Genomic DNA, 19,602 nt, shown 5'->3' on the forward strand with positions numbered 1-19,602 from the left:
TTATATCGCCACTGCATACCAGTAGCTTTGTTCATGAGTTTTAACCGTTGACGTCCGGACGAAGTACCAGGTCGTGAATACTCGACAATTTGCAAACAGCACTTGGCAAAGTGACTAGAATTTATATATTGATTGTACGATCCCTATTGAGATTTCCTAATGTCATCGGTGCGTTTTCATGACAATCAAACGAGCTACTCTGTTATTCCAATGAGTGGGAAACGTCCGACCGATAACGGGCTGAATTATCCGAACCTGACACGTTATCCCACCGCGTTCATACACATACAAATATAGTAGATGTTCAAGGGACACGATAGACCAGACAGGTCGAGGAAATGTCGCGTGACAACCAGCACTCCCGGGAACAATGTTTTACCATATGCTAACATAAGGCAATAATCATTTGCTAAAGTGTCCGTCGAGCATATTCGCACTTGTTTATTGCAAAAAACAATATATCAACATTGTCATGAACTGTAAATTAAAAAATGAGCAATTATCGATCAAGCAGCAATTAAAATCAACCGAACACAAATAGTCCAGGTTCGAAAGCATCATCATTGCCAAATTATTTCTATTACAGTACAGGTAAAAAGAAAAAAATAAGAAAATAAATTAAAATATGTAAAATTGAGATTATCTGAAAGATTGAAAATTTATGCATTAAAGTGGTTAAGGGAATACATAGTTATTGATTATAAGTATAGGTATATAGTATACATAGGTATAGCAGACAATTTACATAAGAATTCGAAAGCCCGATAGCAATATTGCAAATTTAAGCAAGGATCCTTCTTGCATTTCATTTGACCATAATTATAGCGAATATCCGATCCTGTAGTCAGACAAGAGGTCGGACCCGCAAAGTTCATGGGGCCAACTCAGGGCCGCAGATAATGTGGTGGATTTAAAGTGGCAAAGCCTGAGGGCTTCCGACAAGAGGTTCAAAATGAAAATCGTGCCAAAATGTAATATCGGCTATCGAATTACGAACATCGAAGGTCCTTTGGCTGTGCACTTTTAGCAGCGAAGGAAACGCGGCTGTTGCTAATGGGAGTGAGTCGATCGATATTCGAGACCTGGAATGCTTTTTCTTCCTCTTGGTATTCCCGTAGGAACGCCAGGAAGAGCCTAGGAAAATTCGTCCTCTCACTATATATAATATAGGTATATATATTTTAAGAGGTGGATGTATACGATGGACTACCCTATTAGAATGGCTCATTGAATACTATAGTATAGACCCCATAGAGAGTTTCACCTTTAACGTTATCACAAGAAATCCAGGAGGATAAATTTCTAGGCTATAAAAGGAAAACACAGGAGAATCATTTATTGCCAGCAATGACTACGGCCCTGGTATCGCGTCAAACGGATAATCCTACCCCTATTGCACCAGCTGTGGTGACATTTGCGTGGAGCTACCCTGCTTCCAACCAAGCTGATCGGAATTGATTTTCAAATTAACACGATCCACGTCGGCCTATTCGCAATTTAAGACCGTTGCCACATGAGTGAATTCAGGAGTTAATGGACTATTAAATAAGTTACCCTTAACTTTCCAAAATTAGCAAATAATATTATACGCACAGCCTTCGTGTTTCTAGTCAAGATGATTTTTGTCAGCTGAACCTGATAGTTGAGAGATATACAGATAACTAGGACCTCTGTTAAATACTGAATAATTCAATTAATTACACTGCTATCCGGTTAGGTAATTTGCTACTATCCAGTTTCGACGAATTGCGCTGGGAAACGAATAGATAGATTCGGTTCGTTACTTCCAGGTTTGAATTTAACGAAATTCGAGTGTCCCTTGTGTTATATAGTGCTTTCCTGTTTCCCTGCATAGGCGCAACCTATTCGCATTGGCACTGACCATCGGAGGTACTTCGATCGTTCGAATTTTCGATTAAACGTCCGAACACGCTTTCCATGAATACCCCCATGCATAGTATCGTCGTATAATAATAATGACACGAAGGATTGACCCAACGCCAGCTGGCATTGCTCATGTTACTGGTAATAATAGTTTCAAGAACTGTGACGGTCGTATGCCGATAGTGGACCCAGACCCTCATATGCTCATAGGTGAACACGTGTGTGTATTATGTAAACTAGAGTACGTTTTTAATTAGAATTTCACCCTTTGGCCCCCCTATCCATTATTAACGAAACTCTCATTTTACCTGGGGTTCATTATGCACGCACGTGGTACAGCATATGATGTCGAGTTATAATTAAAAAAATTTCAAAAAGTAGAAAAATATAGTCAATGATAAAAATATAAGGATTCTTATACATTAATTTGTGAAGTTATACGCCCATGGAAATATTATTAAATTTCAATTACCCTAGAAAGATAACCTGTTTCTGGCCTCAGTTGAAAATATATTGGGCTTGGGACTAAACTTTACTATTTGAATGTTATCCTTCTAGGTTTAAAATTATTATAAACAGACTGCGTTGGTAGTATCTTAAGGATTTCGTTGGAAATATTATTAGTTTTATTTATTCATCGAATCTGTGATTACTCTTTTTTTTTTAATTCATAACATTCTGTACCCTTGTACAGAACGAAATGTATGGGTATCGATAATCTGAGAGATAAAATTTCCTTAGACGTTAATCCATATAACAGGGATGGGCTTTTCAATGGGCTGTGGATTCGTTAAATTACCTTTTCAATTTTCCCGTCCGTGCTCATTCGCGTCAAATTGCCGTCCGCTTCCGTGAGCCGCGCGAATTCCACAAGAGTAAAATTACCCGGGTTTTACCCATCACCCTTACCATCTTCTATATACATCATTTTCCTCGCGGTCGATTTCTTTTAATCCTTCAAAAAAAATCTTGGATAATCTTTCGGATAAGCTAGATTCCAAATATCCATTGGTTTTAATATTTTTGATATCACTATACTATAGATATATTATACAATTTAAAAAAATTAAAATATAGGTCAAATACCATTCCGGACCTTCAGAACGTTTCGAGGCACTAATTGCAAGCTAATCAGATCTAAACCAGTATAAACATAGTGGTCGAACAAACCAGCACTGACCCACGTAACAACAAACCCATTTATACTTATATCAGGCAATCTACGATAAATTCGTAATCCCGATTATTAGCTTTGACGCATCCTAATCGTACATATAATACGTGTACATTGCACCGATATCTGTCTAATGCCATATACGTACCCCAATTATATACTATTCTGTGCACTCATGTATACAGAAATGTTAAGTGTAAAATCAGTTCAATAGTATCACGTGGGCGTTTCGAAAGTCCTGGAAATCAGAAGCCGTAGTATCAGGAAGCATTAGGAAGGATTTTATCACACAGCTTGGAGCGTTCAAAAGCACGGGTCAATTACCGGATAGTAGAGATTTCACAAAGAGTCCTCCTCTCGCAATCGTCCAGTTTCCCGGTAGACATTGGACCACGTTCCGATATGTTTCCCTTCAATTTCTCTAATTCGCAAAGGTTTGGTTCCCCAGCAATGCTGGAGAATGTTCGTAGATGCCAATAATGTGTCAGCGACAGAACGGTAGACTGATAGAGGGTCGCTTTACTGGTCGAACGACGCTTTGTACGTCCTTCATTGGTGGTGCACCCCATACGTATCAGATGATGATAACAAGGATAATCGTCCTAATGGGATTATTGACCTTCTCTTGGATAATATCATCGCCTGGAATTGTTTAGTCATTCATTAAAAAAAAGGCTTCAACAGTGATATTGGCACTTCATTGTGTAATGAAATTAAAGGTTATGTTATAGTATGTTATATAATAGTGTTTTACATTCGTTCAAAGCAATATCATTTATGTATTTCTTTATAATGTTCTGTATAACAGCACAATTACTATGGCAAAATAGTACTTTGAAAATTTGATGCACAGTACTTGAATGGAACAATAGATATTGAAGTTGCACACTGAAATTCAATGATGGAATATGCAATGGGGACAGAGTGTATATCGAGTGCACGAATAGTGATATAAGCGAAATGTGATATAAAGTTATAAGTGTAAGTTAGTTAGCTGGACAGTTGTCGAACAATAAAATAGTATATTATTTAATGCACTTTAATTTTTGGACGGAGTATCTATTCTATTTTTAATAAATTTAGAGACACTACGTGAATCTGACTGACGAGAAACAGACTCTATATTGCATCACGTTACAAGATTTATCAGTGGATAATATGGTGAGCCAGTACAGGAGTATCATTTTAGGGATGAGTTTAAGAGGTTTCTCCTTGAATTGTTTCTTTTATATCATATCTTTGTCGTGCTATAGTGCATGCTACGCGTGAGTAAATGCAAGTTAGAGACTTGTATGACGTCATATTCGACACTTTGCAGTAATATAATGCAAGTCTCTTTTTTCTTGTCGCTGTTTGATAACTTTATGTTTGTCGATTTGATACTTTAGCACAGCATTTTATAATGGTATTTTTTGAAAATTGATGAATTGAGTTAAAACGTCCGCTGCGGTAGGAACTGTATTCACATATGTTATAAATTCGGGAACACAGGCAATGAGGAAAGAAAAATATCATACATTTCAAGCAATGGGAGGCTATAAAAGTAAACGAGATACTCTTTTACTTTCATATAAAACTATCGTATATCGGCATTAACTGCTTAACAAGTACTTTCTTAACGGATAGCTGTTTATTTAGGACGATTCTTAACCTCCAGGCGATCGGAGTGGCACGTTTTAGTGTCATCAATTATGATTGAATAAAATTTATCCAAACTTAAGGTTAATATGTATAAAACCATTCAGTATATACACACAATATTTCTAGAGGGTATATAAGTATGTCCACCCTTTAAAAAAGAATAAAATACACTCCTAGGAGCCAAATAACCCCTATTTTTCCACTCCTTCTTTGCAGCCTGGGATGCATTTGACAAGCAAATGTTTCATACAAAAGTTTTAGGATTGTTCTCTTGCTCATCAACGGTGACCTTGGATTGGACCTTGACTATGACCTTCAAGGTCATTTGGAGGTCAACTTCAGATATTAAAAAAAGAATACAAAAAAAAAACAGAAGAAAAAGGGGGTTCATATTTCCCACGTCCACGTCGTTAGCTCTGGGTGATGCTAAGGGGAAGCCTGGCTCAATTCATGACCAGAACCTGACTCTAATAAAAATCCAAAGATAGAGTGTAAAACTCATGATACTAGTACGCAGTAAAGGACTGTGAAAAAAGGGGTTGTTCGGTTCCTATAGGGGTAGTTTCATTATTTTCCAAATAAATATAAACCAATACTGTTCTAGGTAACCACTCAACCCCTCGAAACCCCCTAAGTGCTAATATTTCTAAAAAAATTGTCCATCACCCCCCACGGCCGGCATGGCACATATATGTGCTATCTGCTGGTCGACACTTACCACTAGACCTTTTAGAAACTTTAGAAGAGAAAAAATCCCTAAAGTGTGACTTCGAAACACCTAAAAAAAATCTCACCGCCTGAAGAAACAACCAAGTATTATTTTCAAAAAATATGTTACTAATTGTGGGAAGTATATCGTTACTTACAAATAACTAAAAATAATATTTTGTTTCTTCGAAAATAAAATGCTATAAGAAAGCCAAGTGTACATATTTGTTTGAACAGAATGAATATGGCGCCTGTGAGTTTAAAACGCATAATTCTCGATTTTACTTCTTAAGGATGGAATAATGTGTTACCTAGGATATGATTTGGAATATGATGCATGGCATACCAGGTTTATTTAATTTGAACTATTTCCGAACATCGAGGGTTTATATTTTTCAAGAAAATCAGCGAATCTTCACTAGAATGAACAAATATAAACTATAAGCTTTGGAACACTTGCGCTACAAGTGGTATAGAGACGCACTAAGGATTATGTCACCCCAAGGGTGCTTCTTTATTGTGATCATTATATATGTACAAATAGAAAAAATAGGAAAAGTTATTACTTATCAGGTATAGTGAATTAAAATTTTAAATAGTGCTAATTGCAATTTTTGACTTATTATTAATTAGTTATTTACCGACTAAAATCATCCAGTACCGACCTTTGCTTCTACCAGAATTTTCCTTCATTTTGCCGGGCTTACCCATTCCTTAAGTTCAGAATATATATATTTTGCACTGGAACCATAAGATGTCACTAGTGTAATATTCTAAAGTGAGCCATTGGCGCGCGGAATACCGGAAAAATAGTAGTTTAATGGTTGAATTTCTTACGAACACGTGTCGGTAGGATTGAATCTTAAAACAGAGATTTAATTTGTTTTAATTTATACGCGGTATTGTTCTTCGATTAGTGCTGGAAACGATCGTAAAGATGCCGCGTGTATTTAAGGATTCAGATGACGATACGGAAACGAAGATCGGTTTGTATTATCTCTTTTTATTTGTTGCATGCGCAGGACGAACTTGGCCGAATACTTTGTAACGGTCGTGACCGTCTTGGAAGGCACTAAATATTTAGCGATATTTGGGCATTGTCTTGCAACTTTAGTATATTTCATATATACATATATCAGTAACGCCGGTGGCTGTTCAAATCTACGTTATTTGGTATTAATAATTCTTTTTTGGAGAATGTCAAACATGTAACCGGCTGTTCATTACGAATGTGTAAATCTTTAGTTTTCTTCTGTTAGGCCGCAGAACTCGAGGAATCGTAGCATCCTCGGTCACGAGCTCTCCTCTACGACGTAGCAGCAGAATTCGACGTCCTGCCCATCAGGATGGATCATCTCCAGAATCAGTAACCGAAGGTAATACAGGTCCAAGCACAAGACGTCGTACAGGTACAATGGAATCTGGAGCTAGTGAACCATCCAGAATATTACGATCCAGGAAAAACTCTGTTACATCTGATGTTAGCGAGGTATCAGATTTACAGTCTCATGTTGGCACACCTCAGAAACGTTCAACAAGAAGAAGCCTCACAGCACAGATTGCAGATTCTCCAGAATCTACTGTTCACGCTAAGTAAGCAATTACTGATAAACAATTTTGTCCTTTCTCCAGAATGGTTTTATATGTCTTTATTCATTCTGTTCACAGACGTTCTTTAAGAGCCGGTTCGGAGTCTAAGTCTACACCACCAGTTGTAAGAGCTCGCAGGACTAGAGCTAGCTCTGTGGAATCTGAACATCCTATCGATACATTATTGAAAAAAGAATCAGATTCTCAGTCAACAACAGTACCTACTAATACCAAAACACGTAGGCGAGCATCTGTAATGCCATCAGAACCTGTTTTAGCAGAAGAAGCTGAAGAAGTTAAAAGTGCCATACCTGAGGTTTCCGATTCTGTTACATCAAAACATGATGGTGTGTGAATTAGATTCCGCTGTAATGATTTAAAGCAAAGAACGATTTAATATTTATATTTCTGTTTACGATAGAATCCGATAACTTATCATCATCCTCTATCAAGAAAACATCCAAATCCATGTCAGCTAATACTAGCTTGGAGGCAGTGGACGAAGAAATGCCCGTTGAAGAGTCACTCGGTAAGTTGCACCGAACAGAAATAATCTAAATTCTAAATATGATCCTGTCTTGTTTTGTCTTATCAGTTGCAAATGAATATTTTTTTAACCCTTAAAAAAATTGTACGCGGATTTCCTATGGGCGCCAGTCATTTACATATTTACTTCAATTTACTGCAGCCAAGGATTCAGTCTTTGAATCCTCTGAAAAATCACTTTCACTAAGAGATGAAGCATCCCCAAGTGATGTATCGCCAGCAGACACAAAGTTGACAACACCGACGATGTCAGATCATTCCATTCCCATCGAGACCATCGTAGAAGTACAAACAACTGTAATGGAAACCATAGTGAACAATAAAGGTATATCTGCGACTCCGCCAAAACGTCATTCCCTAACACTGAAAGAGACTTCTAAGGAATTGGGCCTTAAAATAGAAAGCTTACTTAATAAATCAACTGGAAAACAAGAAACGAGTCCTGGCAATAAGGAGAATGAAAAAGGAAATGTTACTGACATAAAGTTCGAACGAAATTTAGAGACAATAACCAACGTCGTATCGACTGGTAAAAAATCATTGAGATCACTCCTTGAGACGCCCTCGAAAGAAAAGCATAATTTGTCTGCGGACGATCGACTTCTGTCTAATATTTCAGAGTTTCAAAACACGCCAGAGGAAACAGTTACTGTTCGTAAAAGTTTTGACAATTCGGAACAAACTGATTCCGCCAAATCGAAGATTTTAACTCGAAGACATTCCCTGAAGAACAGTGCTACAGAGAAAGAGTCTTCAAATTTGAGTTCTCAAAAAATCGAATCCCATTCCGAACCGATGGAAGTCGACGAAATCACCGTGGAAAATCTAAATGATCTTTCAAACGATAAAGTGACTTTCCAGGAAATAGAAAACGTAGTCTTGAAGGACGCTTTTGTGAAATTAGACAAAATGGAACTCGATGGCGAACGAACGAACGAAAATGATGAAGATAGTGAACCTGTGAAATTGCAACAGAACTTAAATGAGGTCTCAGAAATGGAAAAATTGGAAATAGATGCGGATCCAGAGGACATGTCTGCAGTGAGTTCCGAACCATTATCGGCAATAATGAAATCTAATACAGTTTGCCAGCTACGTGAAAAATTTCTTACTAATTTAGAAAGCAAAACAATATCTTCCAGAAGAACAGTTGGTGAGGTTGTGCAAGAACATTCAACAGACTCTCAACAGAAAAGACTTAGTTTAAATATAAGCGATTTAGAAAGTGGTTCTCCTATAAACAAGAGTGAGCTGCCAGAGAATATTCAGGAAGATGATGTTGAAATACCAAAAGATGCGAGTACTCAGAAGGAGAGTCCAACGAAAGATACTACTGCAGAGTTAAATGAGTATGTCACAGACTGCAGTATGTCAGATACAATATCCATCAGAAATATTTCTTTTGATCCAAACGAGAAATCGTCAGTCACAGATTCGCCGATCCGCATGAATGAGAGCTGCAAAGGAGATGAGATTCTGTGTACAATTAAAAATACGAATTCTTCAATTGTTCCAGACTCAACCAGAGGACTAACTCAAGGTGAATCTGTCAAAGAGGTTGAAACGTCCGTAAGTACTACTTCGAAATCGCCAAGTAAAACAACTGAGAAAACTGCCAAATCGTCATTTGTGACAAGTCCACAAGTCGACAACAAAAAAAGTAAGCGTACTCAAGGGGTGAATGTCGACGACAGTGACTTAGATTCAAATATTGGTAATCTATTTCAAGACATTCCGGCTGATGAATGGGAAAAGGTAAAAAATAAGAAACTCGTAGAGTACGAAAGTTGTTCTATCCATTCAGTGTCTACTGAAAGACTCGAAAATGAAAGCGAGGCAGAGTGCGATCTCATTCTGGTAGATCGTGACGCCTGGCACGCAGCAGAGACTGAAAAACTCGTTAGGAAAAATCAGAAATTTGATTATGATTCAGATGATACTATCATTATGAAAACTAGGATGTTAGAATCCGAACTTAAAAAAGGTGAGAAACAGACACAGCTGGAAATAGTTCCGGAGGAGGAGCCTATGGAAGTTGTTAGCGAAGATGAAGCCAGTAAGACTGCTGACAATCAGTCATCGGCTAAGAAACAGTTAACTAAGGAGTGTACGGAAATTTTAAATTCGTCGAAAAGGAAATCTGTAGGTAGAAGAAAATCATCGACCAATACAGAGAATGATGGGAGCGATTCCGTTTTCGTCAATGATGACACCAATGCATTAAATAATAGGAAATCACTTAATAAATCCGGAGATTCTTCAGGTGTACTGAACACGTCGAATAAATCAGATAAAACAGCATTTTCGAAAAATAAATCGATAGTCATGGAGAATGATGATGACTCCGATGATGAGTTGATTATGAATTCGTCTCAAGAGGATTCATCCATAGATCGAAAATCTTTGATTAAATTACGGGACAGTTTAAATATTTCTAAAAAAAGTTTAAATAAGTCAGTAGACTTAAATCTCTCAAAAAGCAGTAAAAATAATCCAGAAAATGAGTCGAGTGATGTCTTTACCCATAAGTTCTTGAACAGAAAACCTATAAATAACACTATAGAAGTGAATTCTACCAGTTCTAGTGATGACGAACCATTTGTACTCGAAGATGTTAGCGACGATGAATCAAATGAAGCAAATATATCATCTCGTAAATCATTGAGTAACAGAAGGTCTCTAAATACGTCTAAGAAACAAAAATCAACGAGCCGAATTGAGGAACAACAAAACAATGACGAAGAATTCAGCAGTAACTTAACGGATGAGAGTTCTGTCGCGTTGAAATCCTTAAACAAGTCACGCGAATGTGAGACAGTTGACGAGAAAATAGATGAGCAAGAAACTAGCTGTAATTCATCGTGCAACGTTAATGTTTCCTCCCGTAAGTCTGCTGATTTGAGAAGATCTCTAAATAGGTCATCTAATGCCATGTCTCTTGAATCGAGCAAAAATCAAGATCAGGGTAATAAAACAAGTAATAATACGCCAGAGAATGTGAAATCCTTTTCACGTAAATCTACAGAGACAAGAAAATCTTTAAACACGTCCCAACAAAATTTGAGTAAGAAGCTTATAGCAGAGGAAGCTGTTATCATGATGGATACTGGATCAGATAATGAAGAAGGAAAAGAAGTCGAAGAAATGGAACAAAGTATGCAGACTTCAACGGCTGAAATGAAGTCTCGTAATTCATTGAAGAATGTATCAGTTGGTAAAAAGACAAAACGACTTATAGAATTTAATGAAGAAGAAAGTTCGGACAATGATATTTCTGCGAAATTCAGTGAAGATGATTCTAATGATAACGTTGAACAAAATAATAAATCAAAGAATACTTCACTGAAGATGATAAGTGGCAAAACAGCCAGTTTTAAGAGAAACTATTCAACGCTTGCACGTTATGGTTCTGATCTTGAAAGCGGTTCGAATAGCGATGAATGTGATAAACAAATTCCATCATTCTTGTTTAATGAAAGCACTTCTAAAGATGAGGATGACACTGAAAACAGTATGGATCTTGATATCGCTCGTGAAATGAATCTTAACGGCGATACCAGTCTAAAATATTCGGACGATGACGTCCCAGCGGATGATTGTAGAGCTTCAGAATCAGAATCTTCTGATTCAAACGATAATGGTTCGGATCTTGCTGATTTTGTAGTGGGTGATGATGAGATTGTTGAAGATGAGGAGGATATGGAAGAAGAAACAGATGAAGATTCCATAAATGAAGAAGAAGACATGTTAGAAGAACCCAGTAATGACCAAAAGAAGAAAAAGTATAACAGAATTTCATTACCAGTCGACTCAGAAAACGAAGATGATAATACAGAATCGGAGGATGTTCATAAAGAACAGGAAGAAGATTCTGAAGCTGAAGTCGAGCAGGTCTCAAAATCTCGTTTGTCTATGGATAAAAATATTTCAAAATCATCGAACAAGAACAAAACTTTAGACGAGCCTGAAGAAATCATAGAGTCCAAAATTGATTTAGAACAATCAAGGAAGAGTTTAACGAAGAAACATCGTAAATCTCTTTCATCAATAGAATGTAGTACGCCGATATCAACTTCTGCTAAAGAGAAGACTAACGAGAAGAGAGCTAATCAACTCACCCCGAATGACTCGTTGCTGGACATAGTTGCTACAGAGGTTGGATTTGCTAAGAAGAAATCCCTAAGTGCCCAAACTTTAGCTGATGTCAAAACACCTATAAAAAGTGCAAGTAATTCCAAGGATAAGGACGTGCCATCATTTAAAACACTAAAGGCCTTGCAGCAAAGTTTGCCTATAGATCCACCCGAAATTACAGAAGCGACAAATCTTTCAAGAAAAAAATCGTTAAAGGTAGATACGTTAAATAAATCAATGGCTACTCCAAACAGTGAGACTCCTTTAACGAAGTACTTGAAGAAACAGAAGCTAAATGAAAGCTTGCCAGCGGATGTTGGTGATGAGAAATTACGAAAGTTGAAACGAAAATCAATGATTCAACAAAGAAGAAGCTTGGTCACCATGGAAGGTAAAGACGGTACTGAGGTGGACAGTAAAAAATCAAATGCAGAAGAAGCTATGGATGAAGCGGAGGATGTATTGGATATTGATCTAGAAAAGCAGAAAGGAAGTCAAATACAGGAAATGGTGATAGTATCGAAAGATGAAGAAATCGAGGAGGAAATTGTCACTGAAAAACCAGTTCATAGTAATAAAAGTAAGATTGCTATCCGTAAAGAAAGAAAGAAATTGGCGAAGAAGTTATCGCGAACATCGAGCCTCGAGCAAGCAGAAACTGAAGACTCTGCCGAACCAAAGGAGTATAATGAAAAGCAGGACGTTAAAACAGTGAACAGCACAACTAATGAAGATTCACGGATTACTAAAAGGAGTAAAGTCGTTGCAGAAGAGAGTGGTAAGTTAAAAAAGAAATCAAATAAGAAAAAGCAAAAGTCTGAAGTAAGCCAGGAAATTGAACAAGAGAGCCTGTCTAACGAAGCTTTAGAAAATATCGAAACTCGCGAATCGGTTGATGAAGAGGGTGTAGCATCGGTGCAAAAATCCAATAAGAAACAAAAGAAAAAAAAGAAAAATAAGAGTCTTCCTGAAGCGATTTCGGCGAACGAAAATGAAGGACCAAGTGAAGAATCACTCGTTCATAACAACAAGAAGGAGCGAAAACGAAAATTAAAAGAAGCTGCGGAGTCCGCGCAACCGGAAGTGGAAGCAAAGACGAAGCTGAAAAATGTAGATAAAATAGTTGTCGAGGAATCCACGTCAAAAAAGCGAACCAAAAAACAAAGACAAGTCCTAAAATCTCAAGAGATAGAAATCCAGAAGAAAGATTCAGCTGTCGATTCTTCATCCGATGCCAGCGATGCACCAGAAAGCATAGGATTTGCGAAAGCTCGTCAAGCAGCAGTATTAGAAATGAAGAATGTTGCTGAAAGCGTAAAAGCTGGAAAAGAAGCTAAGAAGAAGAAGAATGTGAAGCACAACAAAAAGGTTGAACACGATCAACATATGAAAGTTGAAGAATTAGAAAAAGTGGAAAAAGTCTACCCAGCTAAACAGAATCTAAAGAGACTTCCAGATGATGTAATTGAAAACATATCAGATGTTCCAACAAGGCCACAAAAGAGAAGGAAGATCTTGAAGAAAGAAGAAAAAATATTGCCGTCAAGATCAATGTTCAGCCCTAGTAAACCATCAAGTTGCCACATAAAGACGAAAGACATTTTTATTCCATTAAGCTCATCCGGTGGCACAACACAATTTCAAGTTGCCAGCCTTGAGAAGATTAAGAAAAATCAGAAAAAAGTTGCGGCATCATTATTCAGAGAGCGAATGTTGAATCGGAATCGTCGCCAGCAGGTGTCCGCTTATTTAATGTATCATCAGAAACTAAAAGCTTCTGGTAAAGACAAGTTTCCTAAACCCGCGTAAAGAGAATCCTACCTTTTTATGATATTTGATGAATAATAATTCTTATAGCCTGTCATTCGCCATTGTCTATCTTACTCGCTAGCACGCTTTATATTTGAAAATGTGGTGTTAGTTGATGTTGAAGAAGAAAATCCTCAGAATTTTTTAAGGAAACTTCCAAGTGGAGAAATATGTACTGAAACAAAAAAATAAACATCTTGCTCATTTGAGAACCGACATAATAATGCTTCAGCGATTTTATAATATATTGATGTGATATGTCGCTACATACAATGATATATTATCACCAGCTGATTCTAAGACCTGAATATATGAAAAAGGTTTCTTCAGTCAAAGAAAAATCCTGAAGGTGTGCGTTAAAAAGTAATCAACAATAATTGTGCCTATATATCAGACTGAGAGTATTTCTTTTTCGTATAAAGCGTCGATAGCTTTTATATTTTCTACGATTTATCCGTGACGCAAGACAATGCGATATGGGACACGTGCGATGATGTTTTCAAGGAATAGGCTGAACAATCAATAATTTCTCGCAGATTTTATGCTTACTTGTCGAAGACAAGCGGACATTTTTATCGATATAAATTTGTTGCGAAAACATGTATTTTCTTTTACTTTACTAAAAAAAAAATTGTTCTTTTCAATAAAATTTCTTCAGCTACGCTACCGATCACAGTGTCCTTCCAATTTGATGTAAGAAATTACGACTTGAGTCACAATGTCATATTAATGCGAGAATAATTCAGTGCACAAATCCGCGCAGTTATTGACATAAAGATATAACCAATTTTTGTTTATCATAGTGTATAATAATGTATCGCTAGTGAGTAAACTGATCCTAATTATCGCGACAGCTGCGATAAAACTGTTAATGTTAATTCGAATACGTTTTTAATCTGTTGTGTTTGTAATGCATTTCTTTATAATATTGTAAGGTAGTTTTTCCTATGTTCTCTTTACTTTAGGTCTGTTCGAATGAACGAATAAATTATGGTATCATAAAAACGTGCGTTCTAATAATAATTAATACCTATTTTTAATTTTACCATATAATCCTTCAGGGTCATATCCGTTCAAAAAATTTGTCCCTACTACGAATTTTCTCACTATTTTTTTGTCTTATGCTTTAATTCTGTACCGATAATCTGTGACAATATTGTCTGAATATTTTTGAAAATGATTACAAGTCAATACTAAATTGTAGTATCGTTTGCTATGAATTATATTTTCCAAAAATGTCTTGTTAACAATAGTCTTCTAAATTTCAATGTCATATCGATTATAACTATAAAACTGACGTCAGCCAAGAAGCGCTATTTTTTTAGGGCTAAAGGATATAAAGAATTAATGGAAAAGTGATATTCTTTTAAGATATAATTCACTTGTTTCAAAAAAATATTACAACACAGGTCTTTTATGACAGGATTTTTATTTTGTCAGTAATTTATAATATAGTTCGTACGTGATTGCTAGTTTTGTACAATTTATTAGAATTTCGTTCGCAATTCGATTGTTCAGAACGTAAATAATATTTCATCTTTATCTTAAAATTAATGGGGCGGTATAACCACATAAACGTATCCCGGACCAAAAATCAAAATGTCTGCGTGTACGGAATCTACGTATAGAATAGGGTTTACATGGCAATTATAACGGTGACCGTAATTACAAGTTATAACAAATAAATAATAACAAAAAGAAAAAACAAGGAAAATCTCAACTTTCAGCTCAACTTTCTTATCTGTGTCCCTTAGCTCTTTGGGATTGACTAGACTTGTCTGTGAATTATAAACAATTAAATAAATAAATACGTATTTGGAAAATCATAGTTTATCTTAGAAGTTAGAAGGTGGTGAACAGTTCATCTTGTATGCTATTTGATCTGATTAGCTGTCGCGCAGAGCCAAAAGCCTCTGCTAAACTGTCACTGTTCGAAGCCAATTTTTGTTTCTTCTGATGATATTCTTCGTTGTATTCCTTGAGTCTATTGCCAAGGAATATTGCTCTCTCACGTTTCTTTATCATAAACTCCGTCGGTAATAGCCACCTATTCTCATGGCATTCTTCAGCACTAGGCCTTTTGCTGTAAAAATAAATATTAACATAAGAAAAATCCTAATACGATTAAGCTCACATATATAAAACTCATACGCACCTAGGCGTACGCTTGAATACATGCATAAGGAATCTTGTAGCCTCCTGACTTAATTCCTTGTAAAGATATTCGAATCTGTATCTAACAAATGAAATATTTTGTCTGGTCTCCTCAGCATCTTTTCCACGGAAGGGTGACATTCCCGAGAGTAACACATAGGCCAACACCCCAACCATCCAAATGTCCGTTTGTGGATATGCTGGTTCATCGTTCAACACTTCAGGAGCCCTATACTCAGGGTGTCCCAATTGTGGTACAGTGGTACCCAGTTTGGTTACCTTGCGCGCTGAGCCCAAGTCTACCAATTTAACTTGCACAGATCTTACGGAGGCCATGACGACGTTGTCTGGTTGGATGTCCAAGTGGCAGAAGCCCCGCCAGTGCAGGTACTGCAGTGCATCTAAAATCTGTGTAACGATAGTAGCCACGCAGTTTTCTGTATACTCGTGTCTACTTGAGAGATAGGTTAGGACGTTGGCACCCTGGAGCTTCTCTTGAATGAATACTGCTACCGATGATCCAGGTATCTTGTAAGCTGCCTCCAGGACGGCTATTCTTTCGTGTCTTAGAGACCTCAGTGACTCGTATTCATTATTCACCTGCTCTTCGATTTCTGGACGTAGTTCTAGGATCTTGGCTACGATCACTCTGTCCGTGGACTTCTCAACACCCTTGACAACGACGGAGAACTGACCACGTGATAGTTCTGAGATGAAGCTGTACTTGTCGGTTAGTTGACCCTCGGTTGACCATTCAATTGGTGTATCTTCGAGCGAATAATTTATATGAGATTTAGCTTCTTCGATTTCAATCTCTTGTCCAGATTCTGTTAACTGTTGAAGGTGCTTCATTGCACGTGTTACTTGCACCTTCTGTGCACCTTGATCCTTCGTTTTAATCAGCTTCGTTGGAATTCCTTTCTCGCTCCATCCTATACGATTTCTGGCTGCTAGACGGAAGTTGTAGCTGGTGTCTGGTTTAAGATCTCTGACTACGTAAAATTCATGATCTATGTTACTGGCAACGTCTACCCATTCGATTGAATCGCCTTCCTTGTATTGCAGATTGTAGCACAGTACTGGAGAATTGCCATCATCCTTTGGCTGCTTCCAACGTAATAGTACTTCAGTATCTGAGACTTCAGTGACCTGTTATGAAAAAAGTAACACATTTATGTCTACTTGGATCTTTTCAGAGAATATTTATATGCTTATTAAATTAAATAGCGTAGATTTATTGCTTCTCTTATACCTCAGGTGAGTCTGGAGCTGAGGGTACAGTAGCTAGTAAGACTCTAGTTCTAGCTACAGTTTGTCCAACTTTGTTCCTGGCAACGACTTTGTATATTCCCACGTCGTGTTGTCTAGCAGGATTGAAGCGCAGAATAGATCTACCTTCATCGTCTTCAGTAACTTTGATTCGGTTACCTTCTTGTATTACCAGATCGTTCTTGAACCACTGAATAGATGGTTTGGGATTGCCTACAGCAAGACAGGCCAGCTGGGCTGATTTGTCTTCCTCAATTGGCAAAATTTGTGGTTTTTCACGGAAGAACGGTAAATGTCCATCTTTTTTGGTCTCCATGATAGCTTCAGCTTCGGCATAACTATCCAATCTTGTACCCAATTCATGACGTAAACGTCTTAGCGTGTAAGTATCAGCTGATCCGTACTTGTTGATCCTGGCTTTGCGTTCGTCATCAATTTCTTCATCCATAACGTCAGTAAATCGACGACGCTCGCGAATAATAGGTGTCTATAAAGAATAACCGAATTAGTGTAATATATTTTGACTCGTTTTACACGAATAAATCATAACTTACCCTCCAATCATAACTGTTGTCATCTGTAATTGTACGTGAATATCCTGGTCCACGATTATAAGCAACCTTCATGTATTCACGTAGACGTACAGGAAAATCGGTATCGCGAAGTTGCAGAAGATACGTATCAGGTCCATATTGATAACTGTGGACAATGTTGATTCGATGAAATTAGTTACCTGTTTCTATTATCAAAATGTGTAATTTCTTTCTCCATAACGAGATGAATTAAAATTACTAACTGGCTCTCGTTCTTGATCACACCAATTTCCGTGTCGATTGGCTCTCTCGAGGGTACACGATTTTCCCAAGACTTTGGAGTAGGCTTAGCCCTGGGGCTGAAACTTCTCTCTGGGCTTGGTTCCGGGGTGTATCTTTGTCCTGGTGGATAAACCATCTTCGAAGGATGCTCGAAGGCTCCACTTAACCTGCGCCTGCGGTACCATGTGCGACATGAAGCATTGGTGTACCAATCCCTAAAGGCAGAGAGAAAAATTATTATTACTTTCAAAATTCATATACATAATCAACAGCTTACGAAACATATGAACAACATATCAGGATTCCAAGAGCGCCCCATATAATATCAAGAATCCCATTAAGAATCATTTTGAGTTTGATTTGACGTTGACGTTGTCAAGTAGATAGTCTTGTCCAAGATTTTAACGAGGCTCGTTAACGTGGCAGCTGCTCGAAATAACTAATTGCCAGCAACGTTATTTATACCATCTATTTCTGTTACTCGTGACACGATTCATTTTACCCCAGCCTTATTATGATCATTTACAAAGGTACATAGGTTTGCTGCGTCTGCTCTAAATATATGCGCAATCTTTCAAAATTCTTACCGATAAAGTTTGTAATAATTGTTCAAATTTTCTGATGGTATCTTGTAAGGTTCGTTGAACGTTTTGTCTGCATAATTCAGCCATGGATGACGTAGGGCTGACTTTACGTCCATTCTACCGTCGGCGTGATAGACCAGAAGATTTTTGATGAAGTCTTTAGCGTCTTTGGAGATATTTGACCAGCGATCGTCGAATTCCCACTTTCCTTCTTTGATTCTGGTTAACGTCTCGCGATCATTAATTCCTCTAAATGGAGAGATGCCCGAAAGGAGGATGTAGGTGATGATACCAACGGACCACATATCTGCGCCACATCCAACACCCTCGTTGTTGGCCACTTCCGGAGCCACGTATTCCGGCATTCCGTAAAACAAGTTCATCAATTTGCCATACGAAATCCTTCTGGCGAGGCCAAAGTCACCGATTTTCAAGTCATCTCCGCCAGGATGTGAAATTAGAAGATCGCCCAGCTAAAAGTATTCATCTTTTTATATAACTGCGGAATTAAAATATTGAAGAGTTATAATAACTTTAATAGATTTACAGTGAGTCCAAGGTGGGCATAGCTATTTCCATGCATGTAATCTAAACCCCATAGAAGTTGTCTTATGTACCCTGCAATTTCACCTTCTGTATAGTGGGGCTGTTTAGTAAGGTTGTCTACAAGTTCACCTCCAGCAGCTCTGAATTTAAATGGTTAAGGATCTACAGGTGTTCTTCAATCGGTGTTAGTTTATGTTAAACATCGACTATTCTCGTTAAAGAGTTTATAGAATAAATTGCAAAGGATACAATTCAGTAATAAGAGTCAAAGACCTGTCAGTCTCATAGGCATCGTGCAGACGCAGGAGTTTTCGATGATTCAGACTATTCATAATGTCCATTTCATTGTACATAAATGGCCTAAGTTCTCCACGACCGTGCATAACTTTAGCAGCATAATTTCTTCCAGTTGATCTCTCCGCGGCATGATAAGTGACTCCTTGTGTTCCACGTCCTAACTCATCTCCCAAGTCATACAGGTCATTGATTGGTTTAGTACGCGCTTTGATATCACGTTTCTTTGTATACGTTCTATAACCATATTCTTGCTCATTCTCTTCTATGTGAACCATAGCAGAGCTAGAGACAGAACCAGCCACATTTCCAGCACTCAGCGAATAAAGACCCTCATCCTTGGAGATGGCATCGCTAATGGTGAGTATAGACGTATCGGGTTCAATAAATTGAATCTAAAAAATATATAAGTATTAAATACAGATCTGGAACAGTAATGTAAATACAAAATTAC

At 37.5% G+C, this 19,602-nt stretch overlaps 2 protein-coding genes across 15 annotated transcripts in view; one reads left to right on the plus strand and one right to left on the minus strand.

The window, feature by feature from the left end:
* Positions 1-6,211: 6,211 nt before the first annotated feature.
* LOC107266510 (uncharacterized protein PFB0145c) lies at positions 6,212-14,491 on the plus strand. 4 transcript variants are annotated; one of them, XM_015737084.2, is made up of 5 exons: positions 6,212-6,393; positions 6,667-7,000; positions 7,076-7,344; positions 7,419-7,526; positions 7,686-14,491. In XM_015737084.2, the coding sequence occupies exons 1-5, from the start codon at positions 6,345-6,347 to the stop codon at positions 13,484-13,486; spliced, it is 6,561 nt and encodes a 2,186-aa protein (XP_015592570.1). In that variant the 5' UTR covers positions 6,212-6,344; the 3' UTR covers positions 13,487-14,491. The 4 variants fall into 4 exon arrangements, with proteins under 4 accessions (XP_015592570.1, XP_015592572.1, XP_024939526.1 ...); XM_015737086.2 differs by having other exon boundaries at positions 6,214-6,393; positions 9,060-14,491; XM_025083758.1 differs by lacking the exon at positions 6,212-6,393 and adding an exon at positions 6,431-6,580.
* A 405-nt stretch (positions 14,492-14,896) lies between these two features.
* The window catches only part of LOC107266509 (obscurin), a 42,909-nt gene continuing 38,203 nt past the window's right edge, over positions 14,897-19,602 (minus strand). For all 11 annotated transcript variants that reach the window (XM_025083757.1, XM_015737082.2, XM_025083756.1 and 8 more), the window contains 8 exons: positions 19,104-19,543; positions 18,856-18,994; positions 18,312-18,781; positions 17,706-17,939; positions 17,464-17,608; positions 16,893-17,396; positions 15,642-16,789; positions 14,897-15,569 (listed from right to left, as the gene is read on the minus strand). In XM_025083757.1, coding sequence (XP_024939525.1) covers positions 15,329-15,569; positions 15,642-16,789; positions 16,893-17,396; positions 17,464-17,608; positions 17,706-17,939; positions 18,312-18,781; positions 18,856-18,994; positions 19,104-19,543 — 3,321 coding nt within the window. In that variant the 3' untranslated portion in view covers positions 14,897-15,328. The remainder of the gene's footprint in view (positions 15,570-15,641; positions 16,790-16,892; positions 17,397-17,463; positions 17,609-17,705; positions 17,940-18,311; positions 18,782-18,855; positions 18,995-19,103; positions 19,544-19,602) is intronic.

Source organism: Cephus cinctus, unplaced genomic scaffold, assembly GCF_000341935.2.
Source record: "Cephus cinctus unplaced genomic scaffold, Ccin1 Ccin1_scaffold0318, whole genome shotgun sequence".
Classification (NCBI taxonomy): Eukaryota; Metazoa; Arthropoda; class Insecta; order Hymenoptera; family Cephidae; genus Cephus; species Cephus cinctus.

Coding starts and splice junctions, on each gene's coding strand:
- LOC107266510 (XM_015737084.2), top strand. CDS start 6,345: ATGCCGCGTGTATTTAAGGATTCAGATGACGATACGGAAACGAAGATC. Junction 6,394..6,666: donor CGATACGGAAACGAAGATCG/GTTTGTATTATC, acceptor TTCTTCTGTTAG/GCCGCAGAACTCGAGGAATC. Junction 7,001..7,075: donor GAATCTACTGTTCACGCTAA/GTAAGCAATTAC, acceptor TTCTGTTCACAG/ACGTTCTTTAAGAGCCGGTT.